General features: G+C 38.7%; 1 protein-coding gene and 1 long non-coding RNA gene across 3 annotated transcripts; one reads left to right on the top strand and one right to left on the bottom strand.

Moving 5' to 3' along the window:
- Positions 1-46: 46 nt before the first annotated feature.
- LOC136253217 (uncharacterized) lies at positions 47-3,805 on the top strand. Of its 2 annotated transcripts, none has more exons than XM_066045844.1 (11): positions 47-227; positions 282-425; positions 483-688; positions 880-1,300; positions 1,351-1,482; positions 1,533-1,722; positions 1,771-1,890; positions 1,960-2,253; positions 2,302-2,404; positions 2,454-2,753; positions 2,804-3,805. In XM_066045844.1, the coding sequence occupies exons 4-8, from the start codon at positions 986-988 to the stop codon at positions 2,010-2,012; spliced, it is 810 nt and encodes a 269-aa protein (XP_065901916.1). In that variant the 5' UTR covers positions 47-227; positions 282-425; positions 483-688; positions 880-985; the 3' UTR covers positions 2,013-2,253; positions 2,302-2,404; positions 2,454-2,753; positions 2,804-3,805. The 2 variants fall into 2 exon arrangements, with proteins under 2 accessions (XP_065901916.1, XP_065901915.1); XM_066045843.1 differs by having other exon boundaries at positions 49-227; positions 1,771-1,905; positions 2,804-3,804.
- Positions 3,806-5,742: 1,937 nt separating this feature from the next.
- Positions 5,743-13,248, bottom strand: LOC136253218 (uncharacterized). Its single transcript, XR_010700008.1, has 3 exons — positions 12,839-13,248; positions 6,478-6,580; positions 5,743-6,009 (listed from the first exon to the last, which is right to left on the bottom strand). It is a non-coding gene; the product is annotated as an uncharacterized lncRNA (long non-coding RNA).
- Between the last annotated feature and the right edge of the window lie 2,220 nt (positions 13,249-15,468).

Raw genomic sequence — 15,468 nt, 5'->3', positions numbered from 1 at the left:
TTCACTGGGGATAGTACAATCACTACAATTTATTCTTCTGTTGTACTATATACTCCATATGGAAGTTTCTGTACAGTAAACAAATATTATTATTATTATTAACCTATGGTGTGCATTCTGCTTGCAGCCTCCAAATTGCCCCTCGAACGCGGACAAGTTTAAAAAGTTATTTGGGGGCAACTCTGAGAAAGAACAGAGGGTGTTAAACTGGTTGCTTTTGAGCGGAGGTAAGACACGTTTCTTCAGGCTGTTCGGGTCATTATCAGAGTAATGACACACAGGAATTCCATCTTCTATTTTCAAAAGTGATGCGTGCCTTTGCATATTTTGCCAAAGGCTTTTGAAGTAAATAGACAGGCTTCAGCAAGAATTGACTACTGTTATGTTTAAAGCAGAATCCACTCTTCAAAAGGTCTGCCTAGCATGTGAGTTGCACAGATGTCTATAATTGATATTTAATATGACTGGATGAACTGTTTTAGCATTTGGCATCAATCAATCACAACCAATTGATGGTGCTCAGCCAACTGTTAATTTGACTCAACTTCATGTTGCATCTCAGCCGTCCAATAGTTTCAACAATGTTCCACTACCATCTTCAGAAGGAACAGTGGAAGCAGCAACAGATGGTTCTTTGGTAGCTGCAGATAAGGATGCAAATGGTAAACTTGGTACACCGTCTGCTAAGGTATGGGGAAATCTCAAGAATACATGTGTGCATGCACACATGTGAAAGTAGTTTTACTTATCTGTTATATGATTTGTTGTGCCAATTATAAAGTAATAGGCATGTTCTTAGTAACTATGTTTATCCTTTATTAATATTATCACAGTGGCCCTTTCCTCATACATGTGTTGTCCTAATGTGTTTTGTTACAGTTGGTAGTGGATTATCCATGTGGAGAGGAAAAAACGTTTGAACTGACACCAAACAGGAAGAGGCCCATGATGTCATTGGGAAGACGAAACTACACAGCAGCTGCCAATGGGTTTACCCAAGCAGAATGCTTATCTGAGCATATACTTGATTCTGTTACACTTCAAGTCCGACATGAAATGGAATATATATGCTCTGAAGGATACAACTCTATCTTGCGTAATCAACTGGAGTGACATTTGTACTGAATTGCAAGCAGCTGTACCAACACTTTTTAAGCTGCTTAGTGGCTTTCTTCCAAAGGCTGACCAGAGGTTTCTTGCATTGGTTATATGCATGTTACTGAAGAAACGCTGCAAATTCATGTTCCTAGTGCAGACTGTGATGTCCACACTCTTATATGGACAATCTGCTAAGAAGCAGGTAAATCATGAATTGAATTATTTCAGTGCTTGTTAAATTTATTCTATTAGATCTACAACTACTTACAGCCATTTATGCTGTACATGTCAGCATCAATGCTGCAGTCAATAATTGATGGTGTGGTTAAGAATTACAATGCAGATGTATTTCTTTGGGCAGATAATTTGAAGGAGCATTTTGAGGTTCATTTAAAGTGTTATAAGGATACATATAAATGAATTTTATTTGATAGCTAAGATTTGACATTGGTTTAATGCCTACCCTCCCTCTGGAGAATGATGATGATGATGATGTTGCAGGTGAAGACAATCATGAAGACGATGATTATTCAGATGTGGAGAGTTGCTACAGTGATACATCACTGGACTCACCCAATTGGGAGCCCATGGAAACTGATGAAAGTGATGTCATAACATCTGAAGGTATACCAATTTTCATTGACTATACTCATGGTAGTTTGTTTTGTACAGTGAGCACTTCTGAACCACTCATCAACAGTGAACTTTCTGTGGCACCTGAAGCTTCAGGAACCAATGTTATTGTTCAAGGTTTAGTGAGAGCTGATACTACAACAGCCACTGTAACAGCAGGTTCTGTAACAGCAGGTTTGATGTTTCTTACAAATTTATAGCTTTGGGATTTTTCCTTGCTGTGCATAGATGCAAATCGAACCATCAGTACAACACAGAAAGTCAAGAGTCAGCAGCATTGAATTGTCGAGGATTTGTCCTAGTTGGGGATAATCTTGACAAAAACTTTCGTCCAAGCCATCAAAGGGAAGATAGACAGACCAAATTTCTTCACATTTTTCATTCATATGCTGTGAAAAATTGTGTGGACGTATCCTCCCTATCTGATAAACCAGCTTCAGCAGTGATTTCACCTGAGCTGTTTTTGTTGACCAGAAGTGATATTTCAAAAATTTTAGAGGAGTTTAAAGTGTTAATATCAAGGTAAATATATACTTATATTTTGATGTATTCTTGCTATGATTTTTGCAGGGTTTTAGTGCAGAATGTGAAGAGATTTAGTAATCAGGTTAAGAAAGTTACTTGGCATATTCCTTCAAAACATCAGAAAGAAATGGCTGCAAAGTCTATAGTGGTAAGTATTGCTATTAATGTTATTGCTAATAATGAGCATGTATTTATAGGTTCCGTTAGGTGTGGAGTTCAAGAATGAAGCATACATTGTTGACATGTCTCAAATTATGAAAAGTTTTAACAAGTACGTACCAGTGGAGGAATCTGTTACTACGATTAATGTGAATGGACGTGAACATACCTATGACAGCTCTCGGTTGTACCAATTGCTATTTTTTGGTGACCAGCTTACAGTTGCTAGAGCTCGGGGAGCGGCAGTGCTAAGAGAGCCAGAGAAGAAGCGATTAGAAAGACTCGCAGGATTTGTACCTACCATAGCCAATTGGCATGCTAGGATGTGCCTGGTGCAGGTATGTCTGTACTACCAGTCAAAATAATTCTTTATACTTTTACCATTTAGGTGATTTGGGGGAGGTTTTTTAGTAATAAATCACATGAGCGAGGTACACTAAACCAGCTCAAGCACTTGGTTAACCGAACTGCTGTTGGGGCTAATCCGAAGAACAACATGAAACCTACTGAAGATTTTCTTACTGTTGTCATGTGCACCCATGTAGCAGCAGCAGCCAAGCAGCTAGAGACAGCTGGAAATACAATTGAAGACTGCAATGCAGTTGTTGGGCAGATTGTAAGCTATTTTGTCAATATCATGCCATCTGATGGAGCAGGTTTAACTATGCTACTGATTTGCTTACAATGTGCCTTGTATGGCATGGCTTTCACAATGCAGTGAGAGAGGGGGATGGTGACAGGATTGTCCTGTACTGGAAACTGCTGCTACACCTGTGTTTCAACAACAAGGTCACTATAACTATGCAAAAGAAGCATTCTTGCTTTTGGCACAGACTTTGTACCTGTCTGAACGTAAGGCCAAAGTGGAATCGCACTGTAAACACCAGTGGAAGGACTGGGTGTAATATTCCATGTGACCTCCATATGGAACACTTGAATGGGACTCTGAAGTCCATGTTACGTAATATGGGATCCAATACAAAAGATTCTTCTGTAGACAGGGCAGCCAAGTCATTAGGGGTGGTATCACAAATTTGTAAAACATTTGAAGCCGAAAATGGTATAGCGGTTGCAAAACCCTTCTCATCTTACCCTTCCTTTACAAAAGATTTGGAAAAGATGACTGCTGTTCTCATTGATGAAAAGGTGTTCAGCAAACAAGTGGGACATAGAATAAAGATGTATATTAAACAACCATTTCTCACATCCCTAAAGTGGGAGTGAGTGGGTTAATTAAAAGTAAAATATTGAAACTTGAAATTTTGTGATTTAATGCCATGTAAGTTATTATGTTTCACAAATTATTACACTGTTGACATCCACATAAAGAACTACAAAGGTCACAACATCAACAGCCAGTTATACACTGCTTGTCTTTGCTAAACAAAATAATAAATACCTACGACAATAACCAGTGTTTGCTGCATAATTCTTAATTGGTTTAGTGGAATTACATGAACTTTTGCTGTAAAGTATAACATCAGCTGGAATTCCATTTCTTCCGGCTCTCCCTGTTTGTTGCACCAGATCCTCCATTGTTGGTGGTAGTCCCCAATTAATTACTCGGGAAATGTCTGGAATGTTAACTCCAATCCCAAACACACTGCTGGCAATTACCACCCTGAGAATGGAATCCATCTTACTGAATTCATCGATAATCGATTCCCTATGTTCATTACTTGATACTGCTGTAAACGATGTCAAAAGTCTCAGTTCAACAATATGTTCAAATCCTGGAGGTTCAGATATCTCATGGCCAAGTTTGACTTTTACCATGGAAAATACTTCAGCACATTCTGAGCGATTGGCAAAAAATCACAGTCTTTGGTGTGTTTACACGACTAGAGATAAGTTCATTGGAAATGGTAGTTGTGAACTCTTTTAGAGTTATAGATGGCTTTACAATGTATTTAATGTTTGATCTATCCAAATTCAAGCCAACCATAATGGGATCATCCATGGCCAGCTGCCTCTTCACTGTGGCAACAGTCTGCTCAGTGGCTGTAGCAGTAAGTGCCATTACATTGACAGATTTAGGCACCAAGCTTCTTAGAGATCCTATTTTGAAGAAAGCTTTCCAAAATTTTCACCCCTGCACATAAAAAATTGATATTAAGAGTCAATCACACCTTGTTCTTACCACATCTGAACACAATGAGCTTCATCCACTACAACTGCCACTAGTCTCTGCTGGTAGTTGCTTTTCTGCAACATATCACGAAACCTTCGATTGTTTAAGATATTCTCTGGGCTTATATACACTAATTGTACTTCCCCTTTAAGTACTCTCTTTACAGCAGTGTTATCATCTTGTGCTTTCCCAACAAATTCTACTGAGACTCCAGTAGGTGCAAAGTTCTTTGGTCCACCATCAAAGCAATTAATAGTGTAATGACAACAACAATGCTACCAGCACAACCTTCGTTAACATTAAACAACATAATTATTATTTAGACACATTGCACAAAAATTTCAAGAAACTTACCAAACATGAAATCAAACAGTAATGGTAGAATAGCATAAATTACTGATTTGCCATACCCAGTTGGCAAAATACCAAACACATCTTTGCCTTTAACAAATGCTCGAACAGCTTCCTCCTTTACATTAACAGTGGCTATTCGTCCGGCAGCCGGACACCACCTTTCTGCGCTATTCGTCCGGCACTTCCTGTTTGCACACGAGAGGGCTCACGTTGCGTTCAGGTTGAGGCGCACTATTAAAACAGAAGAGTCTTGGTTGGTTCTTGGACTTATGGTAATGGTTCTTGGACTTATAGAGGCCTTATAAAATACTGTTTGTCTATATATGTTTTAACATGGTGTACAAAATGTAGGTTTTCCGGCCAAAATCAGGTCACATAAATTATTATATTATACATTATTGTTGTACTGGATTCTAGTAATTCTACAGTGGTTTGTGGAACCTAGTGATGCAGAGATTGTCCTTGTACGAAAGGGCTTAATTCAGGAAGATGGTGTTGAAATTCTACCGGAATGCATTACAGCATCTTGTTTAGATGACCAAGTCCATTTGGATCCATGCAAGAAATACTTCACTCAGGATGGATGGATGGCTGTACATAATGTGGTGGAAGCAATAAAGAAGAATCCTGCTTATTACTGTGGCAGCTGTACTCGCCCTATTAATTGATGATGAAGACGACTCCATACAATGTGATAGTTGCCTAGTATGGTATCATTTCAAGTGCATGAATTTAAAGCAGAAGCCAAAGTGTGCAGTGTGGTTTTGTCGTTCATGTTATAGCAACATTCCTACTTAGTGTTAGTTGACCACATAGCAGTACTGCATACTCCAACACATTGACTCTTTTAGTCTGTGCATGCACATTATTAGTTGTTTTACATTTTTTAGCAATTAATCCATACAAGTGTATTACACAACAAAACTACAATTTTTCATATAACAATCCTGCTGAGAAGTGCTTAAATTAAGTGCTTTGTATCTTTTCTCCTATAAGCTTAAGTACTGTTGTATTAGTCCCTCATTCACGTTCATCTCCAAAAGCAATTTCACTTCATCCTTTTCTGCACTGTTTAACTTTCTTTACCTTGGTAAATGGCTGTACATCTCCTATTAGCAAAAAATGGAATTTCATTGTAATTGTTTAATTTAATAGCTGTAATTATCCACAGCAAACTCGTATTTACCATGCAAAGTGGTTTAGAATACACAGCACACTATTTCATAGGCTTTCAAGGCCAGTTTTAACAATATGTTTGTAATTCAATTTACTATACAAATAAATAATGTGCAGGCAAACCAAAGGTTACAAAAGTATATAGTATCAACAACTCCAATAATACTGTATAGAGGGAAATTTTGACAAATTTGGCGATTTAGCCAAATCCGCCATTTACTCATAGCGTCTCAGATTAGCTTCTTTATAGCTAAACATTGCATGAGCTTGAATTAGTCAAAGTTTTTATTTTGCCAAATGCAATTTAACTAAAGTTTACCCCTGTCAAAGTTTCTCTCTATACAGTAGTTTATGCATTAGTGCTGTCATACACAACCAACACAATCAACATCAGTTACAACCTTATTGACATCATTCATGTATTGACATCGAGACACTGTGAGCTGCTGGCAATCTTCTGTCAAGCAAAGTTTCACTGAAGCAGGACAGCCTTGCTTGATTGTCCTGCAAAATACAGCAAAGCAGAAACATAAAATAGTATATACATGGTATATAAACTATTAGAAATTGCAGTCGGCTATGGGTTGCTGTATTGGGCGAATCATTGGTTGACAGATCACGGGTAGACAGTTCAGATGATGAACATATTCCACTGCTCATTGGAGATGTGTAAGCATTGTCAGTGTTGTAATACTCTTGATATAATAATTAGTTTACTAGTATAATGACAAAACACTGCTCACTTCATTTTAACTTCTCAACTGTACTCACCGTTTCAGATTTACGGATTTAGCTAGCTATGGCGGTCATATTAAACTTATGTATACAGTACATAGTCTATATAGTCCACTATCTGGTGCTGCACAAGTAGCTACATTGTTTTCCATGGATAGGCATGTGTTTGAGGAGACTGGATTTTACTGACTCCTGATACATCCTGAGTAAGTTAACTTGGCAAGCTAACACTGTTGACAATCTTTATAGAAGCAAATATTCTTAACAGGAAAGCTGGTGAATTGACTCACTTCAGCGGTCTGGGCCACGGCACACTCTCCTCCCATGAGAATAAAGCCTAAAGAAGGTAAATTATAGAATGATTGTAGGATTACAGCTGTGATATGGGCTGGCTGTACCTAGTCTCATCCTCTAGACTAAAAATATATTTTTTAAAACACTTGTGTTTAAAGCTAGGTAGTGGATCTAATCTGTGTTTCCGTAGCTAGCTAAATCCATAAATGTGACTGGATCTACGAAAACCGTTCTTATTGCCCAAGACAGGAAGTTTGATTTTTTCACACAAACACAAAGCTTAATGAATGCACTATCAAGTTTCACTGCCACAGTCAACCAGACTGAAGTGGTCTGCTTTTGCTGGCTGTTTTTTCAGAGCACAGTGGCGAGCCGTACGAGTGGTCTGGGGTCTTGATGGAGCCCTGGCCAACCAGGTGATGGCTGTGTGTGGCTGTACAGCTCCGTGGTATTGGACAATGACCTGCGCTGTAAATTTCCTTTCATTTTAGCCAGTTCTGAGCCCTGAATGGCCTATAACTTGGCCCAGTTCATCCCAGCACGTTTCTTTTCAATTTTTGAACACCATCTTGCCCGCCTTCCAGGGCCCCCACCTCCCACCCTTCTGGAGCTCGCCTGATACAGACAACCTCGGTTTAAAAACTATCTAAAATGGCGGGAAACTTAGCTGCTGATTACTTCTTCAGTGGATGATCAGGAAGGTAAGAAATTGCTGTGAAACGTGTGAAAATGTGGTATGCGTACCTACCACCATTGGCCAGCTACAACACACTGAATGTTTAAAACCGACGTTTCTCGATACTTTTAAATGGGTGATAAGACCGGTTTTCCCAGAGACAGTCACAAATCTGAAACGGTGCGTGGACGTTTTAGCGATGAAGGTGCAGCATTTGTCATTATTAGTAAAATAATTAGTATTACACAATAATCCAATGAGTAGTAGAATAATATGTTCATCACGAGATCCGTTGATCCACCAAATACAGCAACCCATCAGCCATTGGCTATTTTCACAATTAAATTTGGTCATGTACCCTCTGGCCAATGCACAAGACACAAAAACTCAGTCAGAGTATAACCAGAGCTCTCAACTCTCACGAATTGAAGCAAAATCTCACTCTCACCCACAACACCTAAACTCACGAATTAATTTCTCTGACTCAAAGCATGAATCTCGAACTAAAGCAGCCGTTTCTTAGCATCACATGATCACTCGTAAGGACAGGTATATCATAGGGTTGTTATGGTTATATTCACATATGTTAGGGTTGTTCAGCCATCAACGATCAACAGAAGCCATGTAAACAGAAGCCATTATTGAACTCATTGCACACACCTTATAGCTAGCTAATTAACTGACTTCACATTATTTTTAAACATGCAATTATTATAGACTAAGTCATTTCCATGCTGTATTGTTACTGTTTGCATTCAGGTCATTATCTGTTATAATCAAAACAAAGCCTTGTCATAAATGCAGTCCTGCATAAGTGGTGTGGCTTAAATCCTCGAAGAAAGTAACATCAGAATATAACAGGGCACACAGCAGCAAACAGTGAATTATATAATAGCTACTGTATATATACATTATGCAATATAATCCCTTACTGTATGTGATTAAAATCTGTTTGATCTTTTGTCCAAAAATCATGAACTATCGATCAAAATTGCACCTAAGAATGTCTTGAGTTGCAAACTTTTCACATACCCCATGCAGACCCTCTAGAGGCAAAATCCTTTGCATTTAGGAGTGTGATTCACACAATGCAGGTGAGTCTCCTGCCCTCTACATAATCTCACTCATTTTAATACCAATCTCACTCATTTTCACTTATGTTCTCACTCAAAATGATTTCCACCAGTTGAGAGCTCTGTATAACTGACACTACAGACACTGATCATGGACTCACTTTTGTGTTGGTCTAACACCGGATCCTTCACATTTGTGCTTCTTTACCCCAAGCACACAAGTTAACACAATGCTGTAATACACAAGCTCTTCATTTGCTTTCTCCACTACCTTAGGCACCCTCTTAGCTGCAGCTGCCAATGTCCTGGAATCCCTGTGGGCAAGCTGAACGAAATAAATTTTTTCAAACTGTCCAACACGATTCTTCAAATCTTTATAGGACGAGAAGGTGTCACCAACTTCGAAGGATACGGCCATAGTTCGTCCAAGAACCAACCAAGACTCTTCTGTTTTAATAGTGCGCCTCAACCTGAACGCAACGTGAGCCCTCACGTGTGCAAACAGGAAGTGCCGGACGAATAGCGCAGAAAGGTGGTGTCCGGCTGCCGGACGAATAGCCACTGCGTTGTGGAAAAGGACACCCCAGATCAAACAAAGTTAGCTTGTCCATAGATACTACACCCACCAGGGATTGGAAACTGATGTTTATCCTCTATCCGCACCTCCGTTGACACCTTTCTACATGAAATAAATCTATGCTCTGCGAGATGCTCTGCCAAGTTATCTTCCCACTGCCGATACTGTAGTCACAATAACGAAGCAGTAACAATAAAAGAAACTTACTAAGAAGCACCAAAGTGGTTGCGAACAACGTAATTCCTGTGCGTTCAACTGAAACAGTAATATTTTTATGCAGTTGACACGTGTAGTGACTTTTTTATAATAATAATTATTATTATTATTATTAATGGACAAAAATTGCTTGGCAGTACAAGTCTGTCAAGCTAGGCCGCAGGCCTTTGAGAGTGCCCATATCTTGTTGTTCTCCATAATCATCAAGATTCTTCTTAAACAATGCCACGGTTGGTGCAGAAATAACATCTGCTGGAAGAGAATTCCACAAATTAACTACTCTGTTGGTGAAAAAATTATGCCTCACTAGCAGCCGAGATCGAAATTTAAAGAGTTTACGGTGGTGACCTCTGGTGGTATCCGTATTACTCAAAGTGAAAAATGAGGTAGGGTTGATGTCATAGTAACCATTCAATATCTTGTAGGTCTCAATTAGATCTCCCCTTTGACGTCTACAATACAGTGAATATAAACCAAGTCTCTCTAGACGAGTTTCGTATGGTAAATCAAATAAACTAGGTAATAACTTGGTGGCACGTCTCTGTATTTTCTCTAGGAGATCAATATCTTTCGCCAAGTAAGGGCTCCAGACCTGGATGCAATACTCCAAGTGAGGTCTGACATACATTTTGTACAAAAAGTCAACAAGTCAACAGAAAAAAGTTTGAAGGACCTTCTTAGCAAACCAAGAACTTGCATAGCTTTTGCTGCAGCCTTACGACACTGTAGAGATGGTTTCAAGTCTTCAGTGCACCAAATACCAAGATCTTTTTCTTCTTGCACTTCTGTGATTTCAAAGGGTAAGTTGGTGGAACTGTCCAGCATAGAGTAGGTGAACGGAGCAGAGTTACCAATCCGCATCAGCTTACATTTAGCTATATTGAACCGAAGCAACCATGTGTGAGACCACTGCAACAATCGGTCAACATCACTTTGCAGCCTAAGGTGATCGTCAAAGCTATGAATAACAGAATAAATTTTTGTATCATCAGCAAACATTCTTACATTATTTTCAATAAGGTCTGGGATGTCATTAACATATAATATAAACAACAAGGGCCCTAAAATAGACCCCTGGGGGACTCCACTCACCACCTGAGCCCAAGACGACAAGTGACCATTCAACACAACTCTCTGGAAGCGGTTGGAAAGAAAGTTTGATAGCCACAAAGACAAATTACCACGAACACCAAATGCTTCCAACTTGGAGATCAATCTATGATGAGGTACAGAATCAAATGCCTTACTGTAGTCTAGAAATATGACATCAATGCCAAATCCTCGATCCAAAGCAGAAGTCCACTCTTCAAAAGTTGATAACAAGTTAGTAAAACAGGACTTCCTGTTAACAAAACCGTGTTGCTCACCATTAAGTATGCCTTGCCCATCAAGAAAGGTTAACATTTCAGAATGTATAATAGATTCCAGGATCTTAACAACTAAAGATGTCAAACTAATTGGCCTGTAGTTGGAAGCTTAGTTTCTTTGACCCTTTTTAAAAACAGGAACAACGTGTTCCTGTTTCCACTCATCAGGGAGGACACCACTAGATAAGGATTGAGAATACAGAATGGTTAAAGGTACATAAAGTGTGTTAGCACAAGCTTTTAAGACATAAGAATGTATACCATCTGGGCCAGGAGCTTTGTTAACCTTGAGCTCAAGTAGCTTCTGAAGAACTGTTGACTCTGTTATGTCAATATCACAAATACCATCTTCAGACACAAAGGAGGGAACAGGCATACTAGATAACATATCCAACAATTAAGCGACTTTTAATAAAAAAAATTTTATTGGCAAGATACACGCGTCTACACTGGAAGCAGGTTTTCAAGGCTCTGTTATGGAGCGTCAGATAACTTTTAAACCTTTTCCAGGTTCTAGCAGGAATGGCCAGCATGACATCTACTTTCACGTAAAATGTAACAGTTTAATACGACCTTCTTCATGGTACAAAGTAGGGGGTTTAACATTACACATAGAACCATTGGCAATGAAAATATTGGCTCACCCCAACAATCCAGGCGCGAACTTTTTAACGATTCCAGGTTATACCAGGCTAGATCTATCCTTTCTTGAATACTTCAGTTAGCTATACCGTTCGTGACGAACGTTTTACACGGTACAAATAATTTTATAAAAATCACCATCTCAATCCAATAGTCGCATACCCTGGCTGAGCACTGATTATTAATGACGCGCGCGTTATATTGCGTGGGCGAGTTGCAATGGAGAAGTATTACGTTCTTGAATGTTTAATTCATCAACATTTCAATGGTCAATAGTCCTTGTACGTCATGCTAATAACTTTTTTTGATCACGTGATACATCTTTGTATTTTGTACATGTAATCAAATAAATATTTTGAAAAATGGTCATTATAAAAATTTCAAGTTATTTGTTTGCAGTTCTCCAACGTATAAACCAGTGGAAAAAACAGTCACATTTAAATTGGTGAATTTAAAAAAATCTTTATCACGCACACACTACACACACACACACACACTACACACACACACTACACACACACACACACACACACACACAAACACACTACACACACACTTCACTACATATTCACATAAAAATAAAACACTACAAGGTATGGTAATGGTTGTTTACATTGGTTAATTTTGTGGTGTGCCACATATAGCAACAAGGGAAATGTGTATCTGTGATCAAGAATTTAATTTAGTTTGTAATATCATAATTAGATGGTCACACTATCTTTGTCAACTAAAGATGAACTGGCTATTGGTAAAAAGCGAGGGGTAGCCAATGCCTTGGGACTCTTGTATGCTATGTGAGAAATCCAATCAGAAATACACAAATATATTAGAAACCAAATCCTAAATCATGTAAAAATAATGGAGAAAGTGAGTTTAACAAAGTAGACAATGATCGATCATGAATAACTAGAACAAGATGTAGATCAACAACTGTACAGGTAGTTACTAGTTAGCAATATCACTAAATGCTTTTAAAAATACATTACGATTGGGAGTCTCGTATACGCCAGTTGGGTGCTTTGCGTGGGCGTTGGCAACCCCTCTGGTACACCATTTCTGTGTTTTGCGTGGGCGTTGGCTACCGGGAAAAATAAAATAATGAAAGACTATACAGAAGCTGATCTGTACAGAAGATGAGCCCTGCACAGCTACGTGGGCTTCTTTTACAAAGCATACACTCACCTTATTTGCAGTTTTGCACATTACCCAATCATCATCATGGACGCTTCCACCTCCCACCGTGCACTAAAGTAATAGAAACAAACATCATTAAATAATATAAGCATTAATATTATTATAGCATAACACAGCAGCACAATATTACAGCATGATAAACAAACCAAAGTATTTATACAGAAAACTATGTCATAGACATTTAATCGTCTTTGAGCAAGGCCATTTTAACGAAGGCGCAAATTGGGCGTGGGCGGGCAATTCATTACATTCTTTTCGCCGTTTATAACTATCACTGGCAAACTAATGCATATACAATATCAAAGAACGTATATATTTAAACAGTTGTATGATACTTATACACTGTTTTTTCACTGTCAACCACTTCTTGCGCGTGGGCGATAGAACGTGGTCCGAGACGTGCGAGGCGACGTGTAGCTAGCTGTGTCTAATTTGAGATACCAGTAGCCTAGCGAGCAGCGAGCAATAGTGCGATAGCTAACCCAGAGCCTCGCCAGCTCAGTGGCCATGCAGTGATGGTAAGCATTTTTAAAATTTATTTGTGATTACTTTTTATTTAGTTTTGTTCGTAGTGATTCTGATTTTGCCTCGAATTTTGCCAATTCAGGTGAATTTTTGTGCCGCTTGGTCTTGGCAAAAGATTCACCTAAATTGCTGTTATTAAAATTTTTACCATTAACCTACCATCACAGCCATTTCTTGGCCGCCACCTTGGATTTCACATCTTTTTTCACCATAGCCTTTTTGAGGGCCGCACTGTTTTTTTACAGCTTGGCTGTTTTAGATTAGATTTCATTTCTTTTTGTATTTGTATACCACCGGCCGGCTTTGGGACTTTTTTAACCTGTCTTTTTCTTCTTTACCACAGGAAGAAGAAAAGATGAAGCAGATGTACTTTAAATATTTCTGATTTTATCAGTAAATGTACAAATTATATATATAATACATATATTTATTACAGAACTCTCCATGGTGGTTTCTTTGTAACTGAACACTCTACAAGGTGACTTCTTCTTGATGCCCTCTCTACAGGGTGAATTGTTAGTAGCTGAATAATCTAGCTACAAGGTAACTTCTTCTAGCTGATCTCTCTACAGGGTGATTTGTTTGTAGCTGAACTATCTACAAGGTAACTTCTTCTAGCTGATCTCTCTACAGGGTGATTTGTTTGTAGCTGAATTCTGTGCAGGTGATTTGTTTTCTTTGTAGCTGAACTCTCTACAAGGTAACTTCTTCTAACTAATCTTTCCACAGGGCAATTTGTTTGTGGCTGAATTTCCTACAGGATGATTTCTTTGAAGCTGAACTCTCTACAAGGTAACTTCTTCTAGCTGATCTTTCTACAGGGAGATTTGTTTGTAGCTGAACTCTCTACAGGTGATTTGTTTGTAGCTGAACTCTCTACATTATGATTTCTTTGTAACTGAACTCTCTACAAGGTGACTCCTTCTAGCTGATCTTTCTACAAGGTGATTTGTTTGTAGCTGAACCCTCTACAAAGAAACTTCTTCTAGCTGATCTCTCTACAGGGAGATTTGTTTGTGGCTGAACTCTCTACAGGTGATTTGTTTGCAGCTGAACTCTCTACATGATGGTTTCTTTGTAGCAGAACTCTCTACAAGGTAACTGATGTCTCTACAAGGTCACTAGTTTGTAGCTGAACTCTCTATATGGTGGTTTCTTTGTAACTGAACTCTCTACAAGGTGACTTCTTCTAGCAGATCTTTCTACAGGGTGATTTGTTTGTAGCTGAACTCTCTACAAGGAAACTTCTTCTAACTAATCTCTCTACAGGGAGATTTGTTTGTAGCTGAACTCTCTACAGGCGATTTGTTTGCAGCTGAACTGTCTACAGAGGTATGTTCCTGAACCATTGTTGGTAGGTTTCAAAAAGTATAGGTTTACTAAAACCTGCCAAAGATGGCTTGTGAACATACCTGGAGCGAGGCTCTACATGATGGTTTCTTTGTAGCTGAACTCTGTACAAGGTAGTTTATTTTAGCTGATGTCTCTACAAGGTCACTAGTTTGTAGCTGAACTCTCTACATGATGGTTTCTTTGTAACTGAACTCTCTACAAGGTGACTACTTCTAGCTGATCTTTCTACAGGGTGATTTGTTTGTAGCTGAACTCTCTACAAGGAAACTTCTTCTAACTGATCTCTCTACAGGGAGATTTGTTTGTAGCTGAACTCTCTACAGGTGATTTGTTTGCAGCTGAACTCTCTACATGATGGTTTCTTTGTAGCTGAACTCTCTATAAAATAACTTCTTCTTTGTGACATAAACCAGGGCAAAACCTACTATGGTGTTAATGGTGAGATGATCATGATAAGCATAAGAATTCAACAAATTTCTATAGTTATTGCATTTTCTTTGTCTGTTTAATAAGTTACAGGCAACACATGGGACCACTGCAGTCAACTGACTGTTCTATTAGAGTATTTGCCTATGGCTATGTGAACAGACCATGAATCTGCATGCGGCGTGCCTAGTAGCAAACAGTGCTCTGCAGGTGAGACATACATGTGCCATACAATTATATGACTTTTGGACCCATTTACTGTTGCCATCTACATAATTATAATTGATGAGTTCCTAACAGACTGCTGTGGGTTT

The sequence above is a fragment of the Dysidea avara genome, chromosome 4 (assembly GCF_963678975.1).
Source record: "Dysidea avara chromosome 4, odDysAvar1.4, whole genome shotgun sequence".
Lineage (NCBI taxonomy): Eukaryota > Metazoa > Porifera > Demospongiae > Dictyoceratida > Dysideidae > Dysidea > Dysidea avara.
Note: the sequence above shows the minus strand (reverse complement) of the source record. Positions and strands in the feature narration are given on the sequence as shown.